The sequence below is a fragment of the Anneissia japonica genome, unplaced genomic scaffold (genome assembly GCF_011630105.1).
Source record: "Anneissia japonica isolate Jap-2015-1 unplaced genomic scaffold, ASM1163010v1 scaffold352_len1594369_cov220, whole genome shotgun sequence".
NCBI lineage: Eukaryota > Metazoa > Echinodermata > Crinoidea > Comatulida > Comatulidae > Anneissia > Anneissia japonica.
Window position 1 is genome coordinate 378,289 of NW_022751928.1, and position 26,064 is coordinate 404,352.

At 33.7% G+C, this 26,064-nt stretch overlaps 1 protein-coding gene across 11 annotated transcripts in view; it reads left to right on the top strand.

The window, feature by feature from the left end:
- Positions 1–1,238: 1,238 nt before the first annotated feature.
- The window catches only part of LOC117121953 (protein unc-13 homolog D-like), a 33,504-nt gene continuing 8,678 nt past the window's right edge, over positions 1,239–26,064 (top strand). Inside the window, exons 1-19 of one of the 11 annotated variants that reach the window (XM_033267376.1) lie at positions 1,239–2,137; positions 9,650–9,691; positions 10,273–10,539; positions 11,151–11,213; positions 12,160–12,210; positions 12,696–12,806; positions 13,131–13,190; positions 13,526–13,592; positions 14,952–15,630; positions 17,065–17,187; positions 18,859–19,042; positions 19,735–19,824; positions 20,289–20,386; positions 21,989–22,223; positions 22,479–22,606; positions 23,083–23,242; positions 23,956–24,059; positions 24,955–25,164; positions 25,373–25,562. In XM_033267376.1, the coding sequence (XP_033123267.1) occupies positions 1,343–2,137; positions 9,650–9,691; positions 10,273–10,539; positions 11,151–11,213; positions 12,160–12,210; positions 12,696–12,806; positions 13,131–13,190; positions 13,526–13,592; positions 14,952–15,630; positions 17,065–17,187; positions 18,859–19,042; positions 19,735–19,824; positions 20,289–20,386; positions 21,989–22,223; positions 22,479–22,606; positions 23,083–23,242; positions 23,956–24,059; positions 24,955–25,164; positions 25,373–25,562 (3,657 nt within the window). In that variant the 5' untranslated portion in view covers positions 1,239–1,342. Of the gene's footprint in view, positions 2,138–7,977; positions 8,089–9,649; positions 9,692–10,272; positions 10,540–11,150; positions 11,214–12,159; positions 12,211–12,695; positions 12,807–13,130; positions 13,191–13,525; positions 13,593–14,951; positions 15,631–17,064; positions 17,188–18,858; positions 19,043–19,734; positions 19,825–20,288; positions 20,387–21,988; positions 22,224–22,478; positions 22,607–23,082; positions 23,243–23,955; positions 24,060–24,954; positions 25,165–25,372; positions 25,563–26,064 lie in introns of those variants that run through there. The other 10 variants (XM_033267375.1, XM_033267384.1, XM_033267377.1 and 7 more) reach the window with 10 other exon arrangements.

The following is a 26,064-nucleotide window of genomic DNA, read 5'->3' on the forward strand; positions in this document are numbered from 1 at the left end:
ATTTATAAAACGCACGTTGCCGTGGTCAACACAACGCCAAATCGCTTAAAGCCCATTGTCAAATCCACACAACGAACGACTTCCCCATGTACTCGCATGCGCAGTACGGTTTCACGCTCCACTGCCCATCGTAGAACGCCGCGTCGTCCAAATCGAAAGCTGCTTATTGGCGCAGTAGCAGGAAACCCCACCAGGTACCCATCTACTCCTGAGTTGAGAGAAGCAATGCAGATAAAGTGCCTTGCTCAAGGACACGAGAAATGAACAGCGAGGGATTGAAGCCTCGAGGTTGGGAAACCAAACCGTTCCTGCTGCGCAAAACTGGATCCGATAATTATAGTTTTAATTCTTCATAGACTCCTCTGCTGTCATCCTGTTTTAGAAGCTGTATGTTTGTATCAGATGATGACAACAACAGTATATTAACATGTGGGGCAAGTTGCCCAGATAGTTTAATAAAAAAAAAAAACTGGTTTTAAAGGACAGAGATGAAAATCACTCACTGATGCTATGAAGAAAACAAATGCATGCAAGCAAAACTGAAAAAAATGTGTGTAATATATATTCACCACGAGCACTATTCAGAGATTTGGACACTTAAAAGCAAATTTCTAAAAGCACAGTACTGTATTGGAAGTGAGCTAAGATTGTAAAATTTTAAAAAGTTATAAAAAGAGAGAAAAAAAAGGTTCAATGATTTTGATGCTAGAAATAAAAGAACATGGACTGAACTGAGAGAAGAACAGTATAGTGTTATGTTACTGAAGAAGCTACCAAGTAAGTGTGTCTTTGATAGTTTTGTTATTTCTTCCAAGTCTCAGTGATGGTTTGTTGTTGGTGCGGAAATAACTTATTTCTGAAGAGATATGTCCATTCGTTATATTAAAATGCCAGCCCACTTTAGTATTGTCAATATGATCAGTAGATTGGTTTTCTGTGTTCGTGAGAATAATATCATGATGGTTGAAAAGATGAGAATCCAGAATTCTTGATTCCGCACAAGTACCACATGCTACAGATCCACTCTAATATTCTTATATTTACTACAAATACTTGTGTTTGAATTCCAGTGACCTACAATCAATGACTAACATCACACAATAATTTTTTAAGTTTGCAATGGAAGGATTGGCCTGAAAAAAGTTCCAATAAGATTGTGTCAACAATTGGTTTCAATAGCTCACAGCGAGATCGTTTGTTTGGTAAGCTTACCGCCTATGGAGTTGTGGTCACGTTCTGCAATGCATAACTATACAATAGAAAAAGTGAGAATTATATATATCATGTTACTTGTTACAATCTTGCACAAGTATCTGTAGCTAATGTAACATCTAGTTTAATTATGGAGATTGACGTTTCTGAAGGTCTGTACTCGCCTCCTACAGTCATTGTCACCGATTCTTGTCACGAGAAGAACGTGTCTCTAGACGAATTAAAGCCAGGTTTTTCAAACTCCCAGCGTAGGCATAGTTCCGTCGATCTGAAGAGTTTTTTCGGCATAAGCGAAAGAGGTAGGCCTACTGTGAACGAAATCGCGCAAAGTAGACCTAATGGAGTCGCTCATACTTCGGAACTTGGAGATACCATCGATTTACCGATTCCTCCTCAAGAACGACGTCGAAGTTTTAGTGGATTGATACAAGGATTATCATTAACTCGTGTGACCAACCGAATGGATGCGTCACCCACTAAAGAGAATGCACCATATTTACACAGACAATATGAATTTGAATCTGGTGGTCTTCTTCTGGATGAAACAGGTATTCGAGAACGCAGTCGAAGTGTTGGTGAACTTACGAATAATCTTGTGTTTGGTGATGTTGTCGGGGGTGTTAGTAAAATAAAGCGTTTGTTCTCAAAGACAGACTCAGAAACTGACTTGCGAACATCGGAACAACGCCAAAATGATCTGAAGCTGAAACATGCAAGAGCGGAATCCTGTACACTACCAGTGGGAATACGGCCAGACTACAAGAATTTTGCTGATGATAAAAAACGCTGGTCTATGCAACCGACACCAGCTTTGACGTGGGGACGTCGCCGTGTCAGTCAATTGCTTGATTTCGATTTAAAATCTTTATTCAAACAAGAGAAGGCAACTAATAATGTAAGCCTACTAGATGAAGAAGGCAATCAGGTTTGTAAAGATATAGTTATTTTGATATTTTCATCGAAGACATAGGCCTATACTAATTCAGTTGCTATTTTCAGACCCAAGGCTTAAAACCCACCAGAGCAAAATAATGTGACGCACTACACAACATCTTTTGTTATTTAGCTGCTACAAATCTTGAATTTATTATAATGATATTTATTATATAGTGATATTATAATCAGTTAACCACGGTGCATGCATTAGGCATAGGCCTATGTAAACGTGTAAACTGTAGACCATAGACCACAAACATGTGACAGTCCGCGGAGTGGCAAAACATCCAGGAAAACGCCCTAATACTTTTACTACAAAAAGTGCAAACACGGAGACAAGTCACGTGTTTGTTTTGTTGAAACTTTATTATATGTTTAGTATTAATTGTTGTATTGTTGTTTACTTTGGATACTTTTCTATCAGGGTTCATTGCTTCTGTTGATTACGGATTTGTATATTCGTTCAGCTTTATGGTTCATTACTTTACTATATATAAGGTTATGCTTTTAAAAACACAGATTTATTTAATTAAGGTGACTACCGTACTCGCGCGAATAAGCGCCCCATTTGAATAAGCGAATATACTCATTGTGTGGATTTTGGCATGATTTGAGGTGTGGAGTGGAATCACATTCTCCTGTAGTCAATATCAAAATGAGGATATTTATCTTGGACAGATGAGAGCTCCCTGGACAGACAGTATATTTCCAACTTTCATCTTTTCATCAACATTTTTCTATAGCCTAGTCCTACTGCTTTTCCGACAATTTACACCTAACACATTCTCATCTGAGTTTTCAAGAAAACATGCAATGATCATGCCATCCTGCTGATCTCAATCAACCGATAGCCAACAAGCTAACCACCACCACTAATTTCATCTGCTATTCTGCTGTTATGTAATACATGTACTCACAACATTCTTGTCATGACAAGCCATGCTCTTTGGACGAAAGTTTCCGCCGCACCACCATTCGTAATTCTGCGGTTTCCTGATATCCTTATAATCGTTTTTCATTCAAAATATGGCTCTTGAATTTAATAAGTTCATAAGAACCCCTCGATTTTCATCTATTTCCATAAGCGCCCCCCTCAATTTCCACTCTATTTTGATAAGCGCCCCGTTCGAATAAGCGCCCCGTTTGAATAAGCGCCCCTCAAAAAGTGTAAAAAATGTTTAAGCGCCCGGGCGCTTATTCGCGCGAGTACGGTAAATATATTTATCTCAAAATGGAAATCAAATTCACTTGTATAGCTCATTACACGGTTAAAAATAACCTCGAAGCACTTAACAGAACGTGAAAGGAAACCTGGATGTGAACTAATATGCCTAGATGAGTGAGACTGGAAAAGGTGTTTTTATTTGGTCTTGGAAAAAATTGTTCCACAATTGGAACATGTCTTGATCTTGTGATTGGCTCTCATGTGCAGCATTTTGACACGAGCTCACTGGGCAACCGCACGGCGCAAGAGTGAAATGTCGTGCCTCCTATAATGTGTAAAATTCACACCCGTTTCATGTAGCGAACCTATTATTCATAAAGAAATTTATAGCTCATTACACGGTTAAAAATCGTCTCGAAGCACTTAAAGAACGTGAAAGGAAACCCGGATGTGAACTAATGGGCCTCTGAGAGAGAGTGGAAAAGGCGTTTTTATTTGGTCTTGGAAACAATTGTTCCACAATTGGAACATGTCTTGATCTTGTGATTGGCTCTCATGTGCAGCATTTTGACACGAGCTCACTGGGCAACCGCACGGCGCAAGAGTGAAATGTCGTGCCTCCTATAATGTGTAAAATTCACACCCGTTTCATGTAGCGAACCTGTTATTCATAAAGAAATTTAATAGCATTCTGTTAAGCTACCTACTATAGTTATTCCTTAGATTCTGTGGTTTATTTTTAACAGAAGGGTTGTACTATTACGTGTTTATTACTGCATCCACCAATAATGCCGGCTTAAAATCGGTGTTTATGGTATAGCTATGCTTTCTATTAATGTTCTTGGTTATATAAGAGAAGAATACATTTGTAAGCAAAGAATACTATGGAAAAAATTTTATTATAATTGATTTCATTTACGATTATTATTAGCCTATATCAATCAGTCAAATCAATTAAACTTTATTAGGTCCTTGTTATTTTGAATAAGTTCCATAGCATGCATATATAATACAAATACAAAGATAAAACTGTATGTAAAAATTATTTTTAAAAAGCAATAAAAAATACCATATTTAATATATTGAAGGCCAATTGCATTTAAAACATCATAATTATATTAAAACATCATAAAAAGTATAAAATCACATTATTGCATCATTTAAAAGCCGAATGGAATATGGGACAAATGAATTAAAATATCTACCAACTCTGCAACTGACTGATCTTAGCAAAATCAGTCTTTTCGACCTCATATTGACATACAATTGGTTTCAAATGATATGATTAACATCTTCACAATTTTTTAGCCTTATTTAGTTATTATATAGATAGGCCTACTAATTATTATTAAAATGTTACTAGTTGTCTTCAAAATAGAATTTCCCTCACCAATTCAAATTAACTACCGTTTAATCTTCTTTTTGTGGCTCTTTTAAATGGTAAATTCAATTTTTTATTTAGCTATTAATTACATTTTTTCGTGAATTTTTTAAGCCAATACTGTACAGTTACTGCACTAAAAAAGAAAACTTTCAATCTGTATAATCTGATTGGACGTTAAGAAGTAAGTTGGTGTAAAGCATGTTTCTGATTGGATAATACTTACAGTACTTGGATGCTTGTTGGATCTGTTGTTGTTGCAGCGCGTGCACACATATATCGACAACAGCAAAGATTTTATAGCTAGAGCGCCGTGCTTTACAATGTTTGTTTGGTGGTGATGTGGAGAAGAGCTAGGCCTTAGTAGGAGTAGGGTAGGACAAGGTCCCTAGGCCTAGCCAGAGCGATGGGAAACAGCTAAATAGAGTGTGTGTTTTATAATTTTTCCTTAACTATTTTATACATTTGATTTGGACATCATAATTTAGTTAGGCCTAGCCTAGGCCTAGTAGTAGAGTAGGCCTTAGGCTAGACCTAGGGTAGGGGAGTGGTCTGCAGTAGGCCTAGTTGCGCTAGGCTAGGCTAGGTAGGAGGCCAGATATCTTATTATGATTTTTTTTTGGCTATTGTAAATGCTTATACTTTATAGATGAATGAATGTAAATGTAATGTTTATTGTATTGCAGATAATAGTCCATTATTAACAGCTTTGCATTTTGGAGCAAATAAATTGTAATTGTATACCTTAGTGTATATTATAACATATACAATTTTTAATAATATAAATACGATTACGATTTTAACATATGTTTCTATTTGATCACTGTTATATTATTTTATCATTAGTATTATTATGATTATCAATGTTATTATTATTATCAATACTATTATCATCAATATTTTTTATTCATATATGTACTGGTATATGATTAGTAGTTGTAATAATTGTAAGTGTAATAATTAGCCTATGTTGATGGTTGTTGACGCTAATTGTTATGACGTTGATGGTTGTTGATGCTAATTATTTTGACGATCACTGTTATATTATTAATTATTGTGTCAGTATTATTATTGCCATTAATCAATATAATTATTATCAACATTATTTTTATCAAAATTATTATCATTATTTTATATATATATATATATAATTAGTAGTTTGTAATAATTGTAAATGTAATAATTAGTTTTTGTTGACGCTAATTAGTATGTTGATGGTTGGGGACGGTAATTAGTGTGTTGACGGTCGTTGATGATAATTAGTATAATCGTCAACAACAGTAGTCTCAAAAAGAAGCCCCTGTGGAAAAGAAGCCCATTTGGAAAAGAGGCTCCTTACGAAGATCCGGGGGCTTATATTCAAGTTTCTATTAAATACAGTACTATACTTTATTTTTTTTAAATGAAGCAAGGCCTCTCCTGATTGGATATGATAAATCTTTCCAGAGTGTCAATCAAACTGAACAACTGACCAATCAGAACAAGGCCAGAAGTGCTTGTCCTCAAACACACATGTTGTTCCACAAACCACAAACTCATGTGTTGCTTATGTATTCAGTGCAATTCAATTCAGTTTTATCATCAAATCAAGTCAGTTTACAAATAAAATGAGTTAAAATGTTAAAATAGGATAAGAGATGAACATGACATTCAAAAAAACTTTAATGAGCTTGTAACATGAAGACCAGTATGTAGGGCTTAGCGGAGGGTCCATAATACAAATAGTAATCTTTATTTATTCACAAAACTATTTCCCCCTGTGGGTGCACTTACAAAAGGCTGTGAGGTACACAATACAATTATATATAAAACTAATTAAACCATACAGAATTCAATAACTTTCTATTGACTATGATTAAACTAAACTAAAAAACAAAAAAGCATAATTGACAAAGCTTAATTTTATATTAACACATAGAATGATTATTATGTATGTATTTCCACATAGAATGATTATCTTGAATGTATTTCCTTAGCTAAAATTGGATTGTAAACGGACTTACACACACAAAAAAAAAACACAATAAACTATCCGTTACCACTGTGAACAAGGACTGATGATTGATATTCAAGGGTTTTTTTTAAAGCCCCGCAGTAATTAAGGGCCATGCTCCCCTCCTCTGCTAAATATTTGGTTCCTCCCTGTAAAAGTCAAGGGTATATTTGGGTATGTAAAAATAACAACAAATGAACAACATATATTTATTTCTTTAATTTATATATGAGAGGCAGAGGATGCCGTTAACTACAGCCTTAACATCAACGCTGGTTGCAGCCACTTCTCAATAAGGGCTCAGTTGGTAGAACCAAGTCTTCTTGGATAAGGAATTAAAATGGAGGTCTAGTGTATGCATATGACTTGTGTGCACTTTAAAGAACCTATTGCATCTTTCTGTTAAATTATATATAAGTCACCAAAGAAAGGTAAATACAGTGTTCGAATAAGGGACATGATAATACTTTGTGTAGCATAGCTCTCAACGAATGTTGTACTATAAATAGATGAATATAGAAACCGTGTAATGAAATGCCTCTGACAGGATTCAAACCTGCAACCCTTGTATTCAAGCTGAGAAGCATACCATTAGACCACAGAGACCTTACAGTATATGTGCTAATTCGTATGGCCTGTATTCTTTAGTTTTGTAGAAAGCTTGGTAATGGAATTAATTAGTCAACTAGGTTTGTAAAAACAAGTCAATTCGATTATTGTGTTTTTTAATTCTGTTACTATGGAATTGCCCATATATATTCAAATATTTCTTTATTTTAACTAAGATCTGACAGTTGTTTCTTAACAGCATTTTGGTTTTTGTTCTTAAATTTGTTACTAGGTCGAGTTGGTTTAAATTCTAATCCCATAGTTGGGATGGGGTGAGTTGGGATGGGATAAGTTGCCATGGGTCGAATTGGAATGGGTCAGGTTTGGGTTAATAGACCAAAGTATGAAGCTATCAAAATACCCTCTGATGGTTATGGCATGTGCAAACATATTAATATTTTATGATGTGATGTTGTAGACATGCATCATATTACAGTAGGCCTATAATGATAATAAAAACAACAGCCTCCCCCACATCCTGCCTACTGTAGGGATTGCATGTATGCCTTTTATGTTATCAGCTTTTTAATAATACTTAATCGAATCTAGGCTAACCTATGTCATCGGTACTGATTTGTATTGTTTACTTTTGATGTACATGATTATAGGAATGAAGCTCATGTGTACATAAGATAGCGAGTGGTGTATTGTGACCTTTCAAAGTGTTATTTACCCCACCACTGTACTAGTTAGTACCTTCTTGTTAGTACCTCCTTAATAAGTACTCTGATTACAATGGCTGAGCTACAGAAAGCCTTAGATGAAGTTCACAATGAAGGTGGTAGTAATCCTGTAAGTAAAGTATTAAAATCATTTATGCATAAATAGGGAAAAAATTGCCTTTTGGCTACATACAAAGTAACTTTCACCTTATACTATTGCATGCGGGCTATTTTTGTAACTATGAATTAACTGTTAACATAATGATTGAACTTTGGCATAACTAATTGTGTGGGTTGATGCAACGAACAGCAGTAACTTAAGCACTATAAATAAAGGAAAATAGAGTAATATCTAGCTAAACTTTAAATTGGGGTAAATCTGTATGATAACTGGAAGTTGTTAGTTATACCTACTGGAATATTATGGTAAATGAGAAAGCCTGTACCCTATACATTTTAAAATGATTTAGGAATATCAGTTTAGCATTTATATTAACAAATAATGCTAGATTTAATCAAGGAGGTATACCTCCTTGATTTAATTAGGGACCAAAAAAGAAAAACGAGAAAACTCTTCAGGCATTATAACTATGACCTCAGGACTGATTCATTGCTGAAACTTGAGCTGGGAAAATATATTCATGAAGCATAAATTAATAAAGTTTTGTAGATGTTGGCTTTAAGAATAAGAATATAAAGGTGCCATAATCATAACTTTTCTTACCTTAGCCCTAACCATGGTGGGGCTGACATGGTATAGACCCTATATTTGTGAAAGTCCCCCCCCCCTGGGCCCCTCTATTTAGAATTCCTATATCCACTACTACCATTGAAGGGAGACCCTATTAAAAAGGACACTTTTCTCCTGGAGATGGCCCTTTAATAATGGTTCCACACTTTTTTTTGTTAAGCCTTTTTTTGACAATGAAATAATAATAATAATACAATACAAGCACACGTCATTGCACCCAGTAGACCAATATTGGCTTTGATGTTCTGCGCTTTTTTATGCAGCTATTGTATTACCTCAGACTATTGGCTCTAGTTGGCATCATTGTGGCAAAAAGGTTTTCCTAGTTTTTGGTATTTCCTTGATAAAACCTTGCATGGCATTGAGAATTAAAATATTTGATATGATATTAAGCTTTCTTTATTCTGGGTGTAACCATTCAGTGACTAGAACTGCTTTCCAGAGAAGCTCTGGTACATAAATGTAAAAATAAATACAGAAAATATGTTTACAAATATACTATACAATAGTAACCCAAAAGTAAATTAAAAACAATGATAAAGTAGACTAGAACTAAAATGAAAGTAAAAAATGATAACTTGAAAACCAAGACAAAAAATATTACAAGTTAGAAGTCATTAAACTAGAGGGGAGATAGTAGTGAAACAGATAAAGGCATCATTTTAAAACTTATTAATAAAAAGAGATTCAATATTATTGTGAATGTTATGAGAAAGATTGTTCCAAAGAGGAGTAGCAAAGATATGAGTAAAGTAATTATAATTTAATTTGTTTCAATTATGATTTGTCATTTGTTTTTTTTCCAATCAAGTTTTTTTATTTTTTACAAAGTAACATGCCCCTTATATCTCAAATTAGTATACAGTTCATTGTAAATTTCTTTGTGTTGGTAATTTTTTTGTTGTTCTCATATTCGTTTATTTTGTATAATTCATTCCAGAATGTTGATGAGAATCACCAAGATAATGACACAGCAATTGAGGTTGGTACTACTGCAAATAATATCTAAATCATTTATACATTTTCAGGAAATTTTCTGGGAAATGGAATAATCGGTAATAATGCTTTCATTGACTTTAATTTTGAGCGCACACTCAGGCAGTTAAGAAAAAGTTCCTCTTTATAAAAAAAAACAAAAAAACATTTGAATAACTTTTTTATTTGCTTTAGCTTTGGTGAGGGTTCCTCTTCTTTACTGTTTCTTTTCCTTTGAAAATTCTTTACATGTCTATCATGGTTTACTAACTATCTTTATATAATAGTTTTTGGTTTATGTGGCAGCCGTAAGTATCCTATCCATTAGTCCTGATGCTGATGTTTCAAAAAGACTTGGGTCTTAATAAAAATTATAATTGTGTTTGTAAAAAGTTATATCATTGCATTAGCCATTGTAACTAATGCTGCAGGGGTCCTCTTAATTATTTTTAACATGATTATCGGAATTAATGTGGGCTCATCATAAATCATCACATGACTACTTGGGACTGCCACTGTAACTGATTCTTAGTAGATTGTATTTCTGGTTGCTATGCTTTAAATTGTTATTCTTTATACTAACTGTAGCTTAGTAGTGAGCAAACTATAACTAGCTTGGTCAGCACACGTCAGCAGCTGGCTTCGTCAGAAGAGGTTAGAAGCGATGACGAACAAAAGGACAAATCACCTGCTGTGGAAAGTTATGAAGTTTTAGATGATGACGATGAAACAATAGAAATCATCAATGATAATGTTGAAAATCAGAATAATGAAACAACACCTAATAAAGAAAGAAGTCATGAATCTAATGAGCTCCAACAAATTATCCCACCCCCAAATCTGGCCCCTAAGCTGGTAAGTTTATGCTTTTTTAGTATAAATTACCTGGTCAGCTGGTGAGTTTTTTGTGTGCCTTAAGTAGATTGCTTGAATTGTTCACATGCGTGCATGCACATAGTCATTAGTGCACCCACAGCCCAACAGGCAAAAATAGACAACATTGGAAAAATTAGGAACATGGAAGCACTTGTAAAATTCATATTACAAAATCACTCTTTTAAAAAGCTTGCATAAGCAATTGCACTGAATTCCTATTGCAAATGAATGAACAATGAACTCAGTGGCGTATCTAGGAGAAATTGGGGGACTGATAGGTGTGTGAATGTGACGTGGGGGTGCTTGATGATTAGGTGATGGGAGCTTGCTCGCAATATATCGTGATTTTAGGTGATTTTTAGCTACTTGAGCGTGATTATTTTTGCTTCAAACATTTTTAGTGGGGAGGAGACTGGAGGTGCAAGTATTTGGGGGGCATGCACCTTCTCCCACACCCATAGATATGCCACTGATCATTCTCGCATTCATGTTGCTGCTTCAAAGGTGTTATTATCACCCTCTCTCATAGGTCTTTTTCTGTTTGAAAGCACTAAGCTAGTTTGTCATGCAATCACTTTTGATTCTCTTAGAAAAGAAATCGCTTTGCGGGTAGAAAACGTCATGGGCAAACCAAGCAACAAAACATACAGCAGGTAAGGTGGCTAAGACATTGCCAAGCTGGGCTAATGATAATAATACCACCAAGGTTTATTAAAACAACATAATATTGTAACAACATATTATTTCATAATATTGGAGAAAATGAAAGATAACATGTTTTTTTTTACACAGAATAGAACATAAATTGTTATTAGGCATATTTTGGGTTACTTTATGGTAAATATTTTAGTATCTGTATAGTATTGTAATTTAATTATAATATTAATTATCTGACATCTTTTTTCCCAACAGAGTATTTACTAATTATTTAAATAATGATCAGTCTTATCTAACTCAGTAATCTGCATAGTGCAGCAAGATTTCAGAAATGCAAATCATAGCGTCATTGAAAAATTGTTTTCTGCCATGGATATTATCGCTCTTCGGATATCTGCTGATTGATTTATATAAAGATAAATGTTGCATCTTTTGCTTAGCTTGCCTTATGTACTACTTTGCTTTTTCCTACCTTGGGCCCTATGTATCCCATCCCTCCACTCCCTGCCCATCATAATGCACAAACCCATCTCATCTCTTCACCTGTCTTTATGCACTTACACCTTCCATCAACCCTTCTCTCTCATCTCTGTCCAGATTAGCAAATTTTTTTTGACAAAAAAATGTTATATGCCCATATATTGACATGATGTGCCTATATATGGTCATGATGTGATGTCATCATGACCATATTAAGGCATGTCACATGTTTTTGTCAAATAAAATTTGATAGTCTGGACAGGGTTTTATATCAACTCCCTATCAACATTATACACTTGTATACATTATTTCAACTCATCACAGATCATTATGCACATATCCCTCATCTTACCTCCTCATGCATTCTTATATATGCATCCCTTTTCTTATCCCCTCCCCATCTTTATGTATGGATACATTTTCTGCTTTGCATGTACTTGTGTGCTACTTGACCTTTTTTAGAAACCATCTCAACTCTTTGTTGCTACAGCTATATTTGGAATTATAACTAAGGTTAGTGATAATATTTATCGATTCTTCCCTTAATCTTTCATAATACATTGTGTTCTTTTTTTTCAGTATTCTGTGTCATTTATTCCAGAATTAGAAAACGGCTTTTGTAGAGGTTGCTTTTGGTTAACAATGAGTAAAACTGATAGAAGTAAATTAAGAAATTAATTATAATACTTTCCTCTCAATATGGTAACATTCTGAATATTGACGACTATAAAGAATATTGAATTCTAATAACAAAATAAAATATTTACACCTTTATCAAGCTCTGTCCACACTACCTAATTTTGTGTGACAAAAAAATGTGATATGCCCATATTTGGGCATAATATGACATCATCATGCCCATATATGTGCACATCACACAAATTTTTAATGTGGACAGAGTTTTATATTGACTAAATTATTTGGTGCTGAAGTACAATAACTTCGATTGAGCGTGAAGTGCAGGTTGTCTAGTTGATTAATAAGTATGGCATTTTCAGGATGAGTTTGTTGAGTTCTACAATCAAGTTGTACGAACACTGCTTCACCCCCTGGGAAAATTTGACTGTTCAGGTATAAGCCCCTTGGAACTTGTTTCTCATCTTCAGAAGGTAGTTTTACACTTTTCTTATTATTTTCGTTTTTTCTGTTTTAAATTAATTATGATTAAAATTGGATACTAAATATAACACTGGGGCGGAGTCCACAGCACCTTAGCCCCACAATGGTTGGGTCTGAGGTGCGAACATTTTGAGAATATGGACCTCTAGGACGTAGGTGCCTAGAAATTGCACCCTCATACTAATTATAGCCCCCTATATCAACAATACAATACAACAATTATTTTTCTTAATACAATTTCGGGGAGTGCGAACACACCTGCATCCGCCTCAGTAATAAAGAGTTTATCTCAAACACTTTGGTTTGTTTGATAGGTTTTAAATGTTGATCAAGCTCTTCATAGCAGTTTAATTAAAGATCAAGTTAACAAATTGGTAAGTTTGTTTCTCTTTATTATTATCCATTATATGCCTACTTCTTGGTAGTGAGAAGAAATGCAGATAAAGTGCCTTGCTCAAGACCACATGCAAAATACATTGAGGTTAGGAAACCAAATAATATTAATTTGAACATTTCTTAAGCGCTCTTACACAGATGGTCTCAAAGCACTGTAAGAGAAAAGATTTAAGGGAAGTTTTGAGAGCAGTTTTGAACTGTTTCAAAGTTGAGATCGGCAAATTTCATGAAGCAGTTCATTCCATAGGGAAGGTGCTGCAGGATGTGCTGTGAATTATACAATGTTCTAATATTTTTTAAATACTTTTAACAGCCTGAAAAGGTTATTCTCAAGTTGAGAGTAATTGAAGCAAAGGACCTTAAGCCAATGGATTCCAATGGTATGTGTTAATTTTTTTGTTTATAATCATAATGATGATTATTTAACAAATCATCATCATCATCATTATCTTCTTCTTCATCGTTTATCGTCTTCACCTTCATTCATCATGATTCTGTATGTACCATGGTCTAGGCTTGTAGGCAGGGGATGCAGAGGGTGCGAATGCATTCCCCCTCCCTCCCGCCCCCCCCAAATTCCAAAACTTTTTTAAACCTATTACCTGTATTTCAAAAAATTGTTCCTAATTATTGATAATTACATGCATTTTATTTTATATTTACCAGCTCTAACTGTCGCTTTTTAATAACTGTGGTATAAAATTTGTTGGTAATTTATCAGCTCCATTGATTTCATATCCATATGAAGAATGTTTATCTGTAGGCCCACAGATTTAAAGGACATAAAACGTTAATTCTTCAGGTCCCTAAGGCACCCAAGCTAATGAAAACTTAAATAGAATATTCACGAATTAAGGAATTTAGAAATCCATTAAGGAATTTAAAATTCTACTTTGTCGGGGTTTCCAGGGGCCCTAAATTTCAAAATGTCCACTTGTTCATAATTATCGCTTAATGATATAGTATGTATTGCACTTTATTTGCCAGTCTGACCATTGATTTTAATAGGCCTAACATCACTGGTACAAATTTTTTGGAAATTATCAGATAAAGTGCATGTAGTCTGATCCATGAGGAACAATTCTATTTGGAGGCTTGCAGATGTAAAGGACTTGAAAACATTACTTCTTCAGGTCCCACAACACCCAAATGAATGTAAATTAAAATGGAATATTCACAAATTATGGGTTTCAGAAATTATATGACTCTCAAAATGTAAATTTGTCAGATCGTCCGAGGGGTTTGACCCCAAACCCCCACTCGACTTCCAAATTTCAAAAGTTCATTTTTTATAACCTCTTAATTTAGTAAATTCTATAGTTACTAGATGTAGTATGCATTGGATTTTATTTGCCAGCTCTTCTAACCGTTTGTAAATAACTGTGGTATGAAATTTGTTGGAAATTATCAGCTCCAGTGATTGTAGATGGATCCATTATGGACAATTAAATGTTACCTGTCGGCCTACAGACGTTAAGGACATAAAAAGTTGCAACTTTAGGTCCTTAGCAACACCCACAAATTTAAATAGAATAGAACAATTTATATGACCCTCAAGAGCTTCCGGGTGTTTCACCCCACAGGGTCCTAGGCTGCCCATCGTCTAATGTCCACTTTGCTTGCAAAACGCACCTCCCCATCGAAAATCCTGCCTGTGGTCACACATAATGTGACCAACATCAGACCATCCAAAGACATAAGGTGTTTCAGATTTTAAAATACAATTTTTTAAATTTTAGGCTTAAGTGATCCTTACTTTATGATATCACTCGGAACTAAGACAGCCTCTCGCAGTGGTACACTAGAAAGGAAGTCCAATCCAAACATGACCCCACAAGTGGAGAGAAAAACAGACAGCAGTGAACATTCTGAGACCACACCCACTAGTGAACAACTCAAGAAGGACACCAGTATTGACGATGGTGCAGAAAGTCGCAAAAACAAGAAACAAAAAAAGATTGCTCGCATCAAAAGTACCGGTAAAGGTGATGCTAAAATGTCTACAGACAGCAATGCAACTACAGAGACAGCACCCTCTGGTGACCAACTTAAAAAGGAAGGGAGTGTAGATGATGGTTCAGAAAAAAGCAAAAACAAGAAACAGAAAAAAATCACTCGCAATAAAAGTGGCAGTAAGGGTGATATTGGTACTAAGGTGGTGTCACTGGATGAAGATGGTGATGATGACCCTACTTATGGAACAACTGACCAACTCAAAAGGGAAGGAAGTGTTGATGATGGTTCAGAAAAATTAAAAAACAAGAAACAGAAAAAAGTTGCTCGCAATAAAAGTGCTGGAAAGGGTGATATGGGTACTAAGTTGTCCTCAATGGATGGAGATGGTGATGAAGAGCCTGCCTATAGAACAACGGTTGCTAAGGAGACGCTACATCCTATTTGGAATGAAATATTCCTCATGTAAGTCAATCTCATGTGTTTTGATTCAGTGATCAACATACATTTTTCATGAATAAATCACATCCTCAGTTTAATCATGTTGATAATAATATAATGTTTTATGCTTTTTTGTAAATTTTGAATAAAAATACCATTATATATATAGTATATATATATTTGTTTCTTTTTTTACTTCTTTAATTCTGTTTTGTTTTTGATTATTTTAAGTCTTTTTTTTGGTCTTGTAATTGATTCAGTGATCAACATACATTTTTCATGAATAAATCACATCCTCAGTTTAAGCATGTTGATAATAATATAATGTTTTATGCTTTTTTGTAAATTTTGAATAAAAATACCATTATATATATAGTATATATATATTTGTTTCTTTTTTTACTTCTTTAATTCTGTTTTGTTTTTGATTATTTTAAGTCTTTTTTTTTGGTCTTGTAATTGATTTTGTAAAGTAATTAATTTATGATCTAGTTTTCCGTTTTCAAATAAACCCATTATTATTATTATTATTATTATTATTACAGGGTTCGTACGCGTCCTTAAATTCATTGAAAGTCCTGGAAAAATGAATGAGCATTTTCCAGTACTGGAAAATCCTGGAAATTTATGATTGTCCTTGAATACTTCTTGAATGTCCTGGAAATGTGATTATTTTAAACATATATTTCGATGATCTATACGTTAATGCTGGTCATGATTAAACTAGACTACAAAAATGTTTTTGCTTGTTTCCGTCTTTCCAAAATACTCATACACCGTTATAGTAACTTCCATTGCCAGCATAGCTATTTCTCAACAGTCGGCGGCATGCCTATAGTACTGTAATACTTTACACACACGCGGCTCGCTCTTTGACATTACACAAAGGAGCGCGCGGTCGGTACCGGTTAATTTTTGGTGCGCTGAAAGGCATGCTAAATTTGGGCATGTACACCGGCAACTGATGTAATTTTTTCAGCGCAGACATTGTTGTGGCGGCTGATTGTATGGTCGCACCTATGTATGCGGTATGCCGCGAACTTGCTTTTTTCGGGATGAATTTATTAGCAAATTTTTCCACGTGTGAGAGACAAACATAATTTCCCTCCAACGTGGGAAAAAGACACCATTGCCTCCGAATTAGATTTAAGTAAAACTTAATATGCACTCAACCAAAAGTCTTTGCTGAGATGGAAATAACTAAATTGATTTAATACTAAATATGCATAAGAACATCTTGCTTTTAAAAATAAGTACAGCATACATGTTACATGATATAATCAATCGTAAAATCGGCGAATTGTTCTATTTTTATAGTAATAAGGGATATTATGAGTCCTTGAAATTTGGAAAATTTGACTTGGAATTGTCCTGGAAATTTGCTTGTATTAAAATGTATGAACCCTGTTATTATTATTATTATTATTATTATTATTGTTATTATTATTATTATTATAGTGAAGTAACCAATGTTGAAGACCAACAACTACAAATGTTCTTGTGGGATTGGGATGAGGAAGGTTCCTTGTGGAATGTCACGAAATCTCTTGATCGCAAACATAAATTAGCAGGCGTGCAAACGTAAGTTGACAGAAGTCTTTCATATTTTTGATCTAATCAGTTGCAATAAATTGCAGGAAAAGGCCTATAAAGCGTACATATCCACTGCAGTACTGCTTAAGGCACTTAAAAACTAAGGATCCAAAAATTACCTGAAAGCTACGAGAAAATAAACACCACACTGTACCATTTACAGGTAATCTGAGGGACAGGGAGCCTTGCAAGTTGCTTTTAAAAATCATTAAAATTTGTTGAAGATTTGATTGTATCACTTAAATCCATTAAAAAGATTGCAATTTTACATATACATAAAAATGTTGATTCAAAATACATGCAATATGTAAAATAATGGTAAAATTATAATGTAACCATGAATATAATATTCATTTGTTAGCAACTAAGTAAATAATGGTTTATTTGACGTCACAATTGCAAAATCAACATATTTTTGCACACTTTCAGAGGGGAGGGAGGGGTACCAGAAAAGAGTACTGTTTGTACAATTTTGATAATTGTTAACGACCCATTAATGAGAATGGTTTTCTTCAACAAATTTAAAATATGACTTTAAATATTGAGACACATTACCATTTAAACACTTAAATACAAGAGATGATTTTTTCAGATTGAATATACAACTAAGGCTTAACCACCCAAGTGACACATTTCTTTGAAGGTGGGAGTTCCGAGTAAATGATTATTTAAGGTTTTTGAAATTTACACAATTTATCAACATCATTGTCAAAATGCTTCGACTATTCAGACGGTATTCAAAATATAGTTGAACAAGTGAAAGTTAAAGTTGGTTTAAAGTGGATTGATAAAAGGTTCGAGACATTTAGGAACAGAAAGAGATACAAAAACTTTCTTGCAAATATTATTGATGTGATCTTGCCAAAATAACTTACCATCAATAACAACACCAAGACATTTGTATGTATTTACCCTATCTAATTCATTCATATTAATGTTAATTGTGAAGTCATGATTTTTTGTCAGCTGTTTGTGCCTAGAACTATGATTTAGTTTTTTTTTCAATGTTATTAATAATATTTATTCCTGAGTACTTGGATGAAGGTATTTTCTACTTCAAAATATAAAGCAATATAAAATTACAACAAATGGAACATAAAACCCAGGCCACGGCTTGAACATATTAAGCACATGCAGGAGCGAAACAGACACAAAATATTTAAATAATTATATTTGGCTTCAGATATATTATTTAGGTAAGTTTTTTACATAAGACATAAATTACATCAACAAAGAGACATCTAAAAATTCAACTAAAAATTTATATAATGTTTAATAGTAATTGCTCCAAAAGTGGTGAGATTTTTCCCAATTTACTAAGTGACATACACAATTTTTAATTGTGGTATGCTATATTCCTACGCAAGTCTACGTAAAAGGAATTTATTTAGTAAGAAATGTATCAACGTCCTTATTTTTTGGTAGATGAACTCTACGTACTTGGATGACAATTACATTAATTAATTCCCATGTATTTGGCTACATAATAGGAGTTGTACGTCATTGCTTTGGGATTCAATATTTCGACATTAATTATGTATTATACTATCTAACCAGAGTTCTTACTTGACTTCCTATAATGCTAATATATTCCTACCCACCAGTTCTGACAATATTACTGTGAAGCCCTTCATTCATTATATATTGGCTTATGTTCAGAATCTTTCGACACATGAAGCAGACCATGGAACATGGTAAAAGTATGGATGACTTTATGGGGCAGTTCTCAGTCTCCCTTTGCGAGATCTCGGCCTCTTCTCGCATTGATAAGTGGTACAAGATTAAAAAACAAAGTAAAACGTACGGCCAGTGTCGACTACAGATGCAATTTGTAATGAAATCGGTAAATATTCTTAATTTTTATTTGTATATATTTAATAACAAGCCTTGTCATTTGTATCTTATTTATTTACTTCTTTTTATTCTCAATTTGCGTACATTTATTTTAAGTTGTATTGTTTACCTCCTGTTTGATTAAGCATTTTGAAATCAAATTTCATGTGAGTCAGCTTGTGCACATTGAAAAATAAATCCATAATCTTGCATATCTTTTTCTATCTAGAATGCTTTATGGTAAGATGCCTGCCTTTCACTATCAGAACTCTGGGTTAAAATCCAAACTCTGTATATTTACATATCTAATGAATATATCTTTGTGGATTAATATGTTTTTACATATCCTGATTGAATTGCATTGAATACACAGAACATTTCCAAATACTTGCAAAATTGGAAGTGATTTTTGGACAACCTCCAGAGCCTATCATATGGGTTGTCCTGGTGCTGCAGAGCTGAATTCAATCCTCAAATACTGTAGCTGTTGGATACTGCAGCGGTATTAAAACAGAGAGCTGATGATGATGATGATGAGATGATGATTAATGTAATGATAATTATGATAATGGTTACTATGCTTTTGATGGTGTTACTGCTACTGCTTTTGATGATGACGATGATGACGACAAACTATTATTAAAAACACTGTGTATAATCTAAATCTCCAGTGACAAATATATGATTCTGATTTATTAACAGGGTGATGAAGACAATACTGTTAGTCATGTTGTTATGTATTATAAACTTTCAAAAGCAATCCACAAGTACGAAGGTGAACTAACAATGCAGGTATATAATAATAATGAAGACATTAACTACAGAAACACTTGTTCACCTCAATGGTGTTTATCAAAAAGGCCATAAACAGAAGTTAATTAATATTTTGAAATACAAGATTACAAGTACAAGTACAATTATTTTGAATATCAACATAACAAAAACTAATTTTAATGTTAGCTTCCCTCTGAGTTTTGAAGAAAATATCAACACAACAATTCGATGAGACTTGGGACCACTGCCTACACGTATTCTATGACTTAAATGTTAATCTGAGAGTAATGTTCAGTATTGTAAATAATAAGTTAATAGATATTAAATTTGGTTTACTTGTATAAAGATTCCAAGCTGCCACTTATGAATACACTGACACCATCAATGCAGTTGTGTGAAATGGCAGTGAGCTATGGTTCAATACTTCTCTAAATTTTATATATATTTATAGAAAAAATAATAGTTTACCTGTTTGATTTCAGGAAGGAAGCTGGGATGGTAAGCTGAGTGCGAAGAGTAAACTAGCTCTCGACCTGTACGCTGTTCAACGTGGACTTACTCAAATGGCAGCACTTAACATGTAAGTTAATTCAACTTACTTTCTAAACTGAAGCATGTATGTATGTATTGGTATGTGTAGCCACAGTTGACATTTAACAGAAAATATTTTATTTTATTTTAAAAAAAAATTTTAACCATATTTATGGAGGGTGACCCTTCTAGCGTATCCTAGAAGGTCGGCTGATATTCAGGGGCCACTTTATCATCGAAGTCTCTTTATGAGGCTAAAGGCCTGTTTATACTTACAATGATAATGATAACGATAAAAAGCAAAAAGCAATTTTTCATATAGAAAGTAAAAGAAATAAGAAAATATTATTACACTAGGATGATTCAATAACGACTTATTGTATATACAATAAAAAATAATTCACAAATCAATTCAAATGACGTCATAATCATTGAAAAACTATAAAATCATAGTAGTAACAACAATTTTATCATTTTTCCATGATTATAACGTCATTTGAATTGATTTCTCAAAATATTATGTATCGTATGCATGATAAATCATTATCGAATCATCCTATGGTAAAAAGTTTTCTTATTTCTTTTATTTTCTATATGAAAAATTGCTATTTAGATTTTTATCGTTAATGTTGCAAGTATAAACAGGCCTTTAAGGAGTGGAGTTGTTTTTAGTTGTGAGAAAGAATACTGCTGTCACAGGCATTCAACCCAGGACCCTGGGATTAAAAGGCAAACATCTTAACCACTAAGCTATCCAATTCCACTCGCAAATTGGTAGCATCTGAGACCTTTTAGAAAGTATGATGATGATATATAATATTATTATTATGTAGACATTTTTTCAAGTAAAATACAAATTATAAGTCAATCGTAAACTCCTAACGACTAAAGCTTTTTTTTTTCTCGGATGACTTGATTTTTCAAAATACAAAATTGCAGTGTAGCACCGTCAACACAATATAAACAAATACAATAGATAAATAATAATAACAGTGCTCGAATAGAAAAATAATATTATAAAGTAGAACGTTTTGGGCCATACTTGTAATGAAGTTTAGGTTATTCCAGACAATGGCTCCCTGATAGGAAAAACTTCTTTTCTTATATTCTGTGCTTGGTTTGGGTACCTCAAGTAAATCATTAGACCTGGTCATGTATGTTTCATTGCGCTCTTGAAATTTGTTTTTTAAATAGGTTGGTATTTGAGAATTCATTATTTTAAACATTGTTATAGCTTCAATTTGATAGATTTTGGTGTGTAGGTTGTTGTTAGTTTTTGGTCCAGCCTCGTTGATGCACTGGCTGAAAGGTTTAGGTAAATTGTTATGGTTACCTCTAGGCCTGTAGGAAAACCAAGGTATTCTTCAGTAGTAATATATTGTTGTAATTTTTGTTTTATTATGTTATAAATATTTTCTTTTTTTAATCCTTTTCATCTGGAATGTTTTTAAACTCATACAACCAAAGTATTATGTGCTATAGAAATATATATGCAGCAATGCACTTAATAAAAAATGAACTATACTAATAAAAGACATGTTTCAACGCATCACATATCAGGCAATGTAGCTTATGCTCTACCTGTTTATATACTATCGGTCAGACAAATACTATATCAATTACAATAACACATGTGTTCATTAATTTACAGAGATCTAGCAGCCCTTCTTGAATTTTTCGTGGAAATGAAAGCAGTGCATAGTTATCGGACAGAAACAGATCAAAACACTAAAGAGGGCCACACATTAGATGAAAAGGCTATCCAGGAAGCAACAATAGCCATCCACGCAGAAAAACTTGCTATGTCAAGCCTAGCCATATATGGGCTTGCGGGGAAGGGATCTGAAGAAGACATGTCCTCTCACCAGGGCATTGCAGCACCTGAGGTTAGAATCATCAAAACTTTAAGATTCTCTTTACATTTAAGAGTATGTCAGCAGGAGTTCTTTATTTTTGTTTGCTTGGGAACTGCAATTTTTTTAACAATTTTTCTCTTGGCATTTGTTTTTGAAAGACAACTATTTGTGTTGATGCCATTTCACTGTTTTTCAGTAACTTTGATTTCTATTTTTGTATCTGTTTTTTTATCTATTGCATGATATATTTTTAATTTTCATTATTATTTTCTTTGCTGCATGTAGCCCTCTGATATATTAGAAAGCTCTGCCAGTTTATATATCACAGAATGTTTGAAGAAACTTGATGAGTGCCCAGCATTTTTTCCCCCAACCCATGTTGAAATTCTTGATCAAGTTAATGAAATCTGCAGGTACATTTAAAAGAATTATTTTGCATTAAATTATTTTGTTTATAAATTGCGTATAAAACCAACCACTTTGGAAATCATTACATATATATTGAAAATTTATATATATATATATATACTGTCTCTTATACACATCTTCCAGAAATTTTAAAATATCAGAGCTTTCAGGAATTACCCCCAGTGGAAAATGATAGCTCTCTCTCTCCTCACAATACTCATACCCCCTACCCCATAACTCAGGCCTCCGGCACTTGGTTGACACTTCACATCAAAGGGTCTGTCGATTAATGTTGCACTGGGGCCCATTCTGACCTACCTACGCTGCTGAGAAGCTGGATTGCCTATGATATACAATAATATAAATGAATGGACTTTACTAAAAATAAATTGGAAGTCCAATTTTTTAGCACAACATCAAAGTACAATAAACATAAAAATCTATATATAAGTTATTGATTATATGACCTCTGTTCTTTTAGGTTGGATAGCATTCAGTCTCTCCTCAAAGTCAAGTTTGAAAATATTGGTTCTGGTATAATCAAGAAAGTTCAAGGTCGAATTGTGTCAGTCATCAAGGACCACACCAAACAATGGCTGCATGAAGTTTTACAGCAAGTGACTCTCCCAGATGGGGACATTGTAAGTGATCCTATTAAGCAATTATAGTCGGATTTTGAGTACACATAGGAAATAAAAGCTGAAGGAGTTATTATTTCCTGAAAAATTTGTTGAAGGAAATAATTGCTTCTATCGTAATGTACTGTAGTAAAATCATCCCAGTTTGGAGCTTTCTGCACACAAGACACATAAAATCAAAGGCACCATATCGATATAATGGTCAATGTGGAAAAGGAAAATTCAGTGCAAATAAAAGTGATGGTGTTACCAGTGACTTATAAATTATAATATTAATTTACCATCACAGTACCTCTCACCAACTAATGATCAATCACAACATGTGTGTGTTTTCGAAGCATGTTTATGCTTTTGTATTGTGGAACCTTAGGAAGAATATTCAATTAGTAAACAGTTCTATGATCTTCATAAAATTGATTATGATGTATTGTTGAAATATTATGTGTAACTTCCTGTTGATCAGCATTGTTTTTCTTTTTAGCGCCATCTTGTCATTACAATTACTTCTTTTACATTTTACATCACAGACCCGCAGGCTGCATGCAGCCCGACTGATTTTTGTTGTGGCCTGCAAAGTAAATTAAATAGTACCCTAATTAATTCAATGGGTTGGCTACAATTTTTATATTATTTGTACATTTTCTAATTAACTTTATTAATTTGAGGTTTAATTAAGTTATAATTTTATTATTATATTAATTTTACATTATTTTTAGGAATCTGAGGAATTATGTGACAAAATTCAGAAGCTGAATGAGGTGATTCGTCAGGTGACAGTCATTTGTCGCACTAATGATGCTTTCAAGAAGTTCTTCAACAAGTAATTTAAAGCGTTTTGTTATTTAGATAAAGGCTGTAGCTAATGTCCAATCTTTCATAATACTGATTGGATGTTATTGTGTGTATGGATTGAGTTAGGACAGTAACATCCAATGAGAATTGGGAATTTGTTTGTCTGCTGTAACAGTGAGTGAGTTAATAGAGTTGAATGGCTTGGTGGAAGATGCTTCCCATCTCAAGAAGGATTTTTTTTCTCGCATCCAAAACAACTCCACACTCCTAAGCCTCATAATGAGACTTGTTTATGTAGAGCATCCGAGAGAGCATCTTGTACGCCAGATATAAAAAAATCGTCCAAAAATGTTCTAAAACTTGGTGGTCGTCTTATATGTGGATTGCCATATATGCGAATACAATAAAACAATAGCAACTGTCTTAAATATGAAGTCAATTTTAAAGCCTTATTATACTGCTTCAACTTCCTATTGTTCTTGGAAGACTTTCATACATAATGATAATAAGAATAAAGTAAATCTTTATTTGTCCTCAAATGTAATACACACTGTGGAAATTTGAGCTGAGGACCCGCTGCAGCCACAGTGCATTGCCACCTCACTCAAACTACAATGTACAACAGACACTAGATTTGGTCCTTAACTCACCTAGCTCTCCTGAAAGGGTTATCCAAGGAGCGGACCATTTTTTTTTTATAAAAGACCAGAATTCAATACTCAGCTGCAGTCAAACTTTCATACATAATTCATTTAATCTGTTTTCTCTCTTGCAATACAAACAAATAATAAACAATAAAAGAATGATTTAAAATAAGAGTGATCTTACTAGTAATAGTTTTGGGTTTGATTGACACCCAGCAACATTTTTTTCAACCATTGTACCAACAGTAGAATTTATGCTTCTTGTTACGCTGCTTGTAGGTTGCAAGTGGACTACTTTGTTGTTGTGAGTGAGGAAGTTGATCAAAGTGTGTCCAAAGTGCTTCAAAATGTTCTCAGCAAGACCGATAGTTTTCTCCAGCGTCACAAAAAAGTACCAGAGAAAGTGAACGATGCAAGCATTGCAACATTGCAGCTCTATATGACAGTCAAACTCATCAGGTTTTTACTCAAACAGAATGTTCCTTCCAGGTATGCAAATTTTGGGTTTTAAGAAATAAGTTAAACAGGAAACAGGAATGGGGCATTAATCTACTGTATAGTAATAATATAGTGTTAAGAATATAGTGTTATAGTGTTAAGGAGAGAATTGATTTGATTAGATAAATGGGTAAAACTACATGATTTTACAAATAAATCAAATTTGTATTTGATATTACAGTACATTTAATTTTTTCAGCGATGAACTTGATATCATCAACTTCCATGATTGGTTCCAGAATTCTTTGATATTTTGGATGATGACCTTTCGCTACGAGACATTCAACCGTGTTCTGAAAGCATTAGAAATGGACAAGGATGTGAAGCTAGTCCATGCGGTTGTTAAGTACTCAAACTCAGCTGTAGATGTGCAGTCGTGTTTTGCAAAGGTAATAATCATTTACATAATCATTTATATTACTTGAGTGGAGTTGAATTGCTTGGTTAAGATGCTTGAACTGAACTGATATATTGTTTAGTGACTTTCCCAAAACAGTTATTTATGCTAATGAGTTAAAGGTAACGATAAGAGAGCCTGTTGCTATAACAATCTTCTGTTGCTTAGTGAGAATGGAAAATCTTGAAGGACATTGTTAGAGAGATTGATAAGTTTACCAGCTGTAACCTAGATTTACCATCACCACAAACTTGTGATCGCTACTATCTGATGCAAGTTATTCTACAAACAGGGGCAGTTAATACGTTTAAAACTAATTCTAACTCAACAAAGCCTTGGTGCTTGCATAAATATATAAAAAATAAATACTGTATTTGCATGCATGTATATTATGTAATACGAGCATGACTTTTGGTCGCGTGTTTGGTTAACTATTTGGTTATGTAGTTGTGTACAAAAAGGGCACAAAAACCAAAGTTTTATAGCTATGGTAT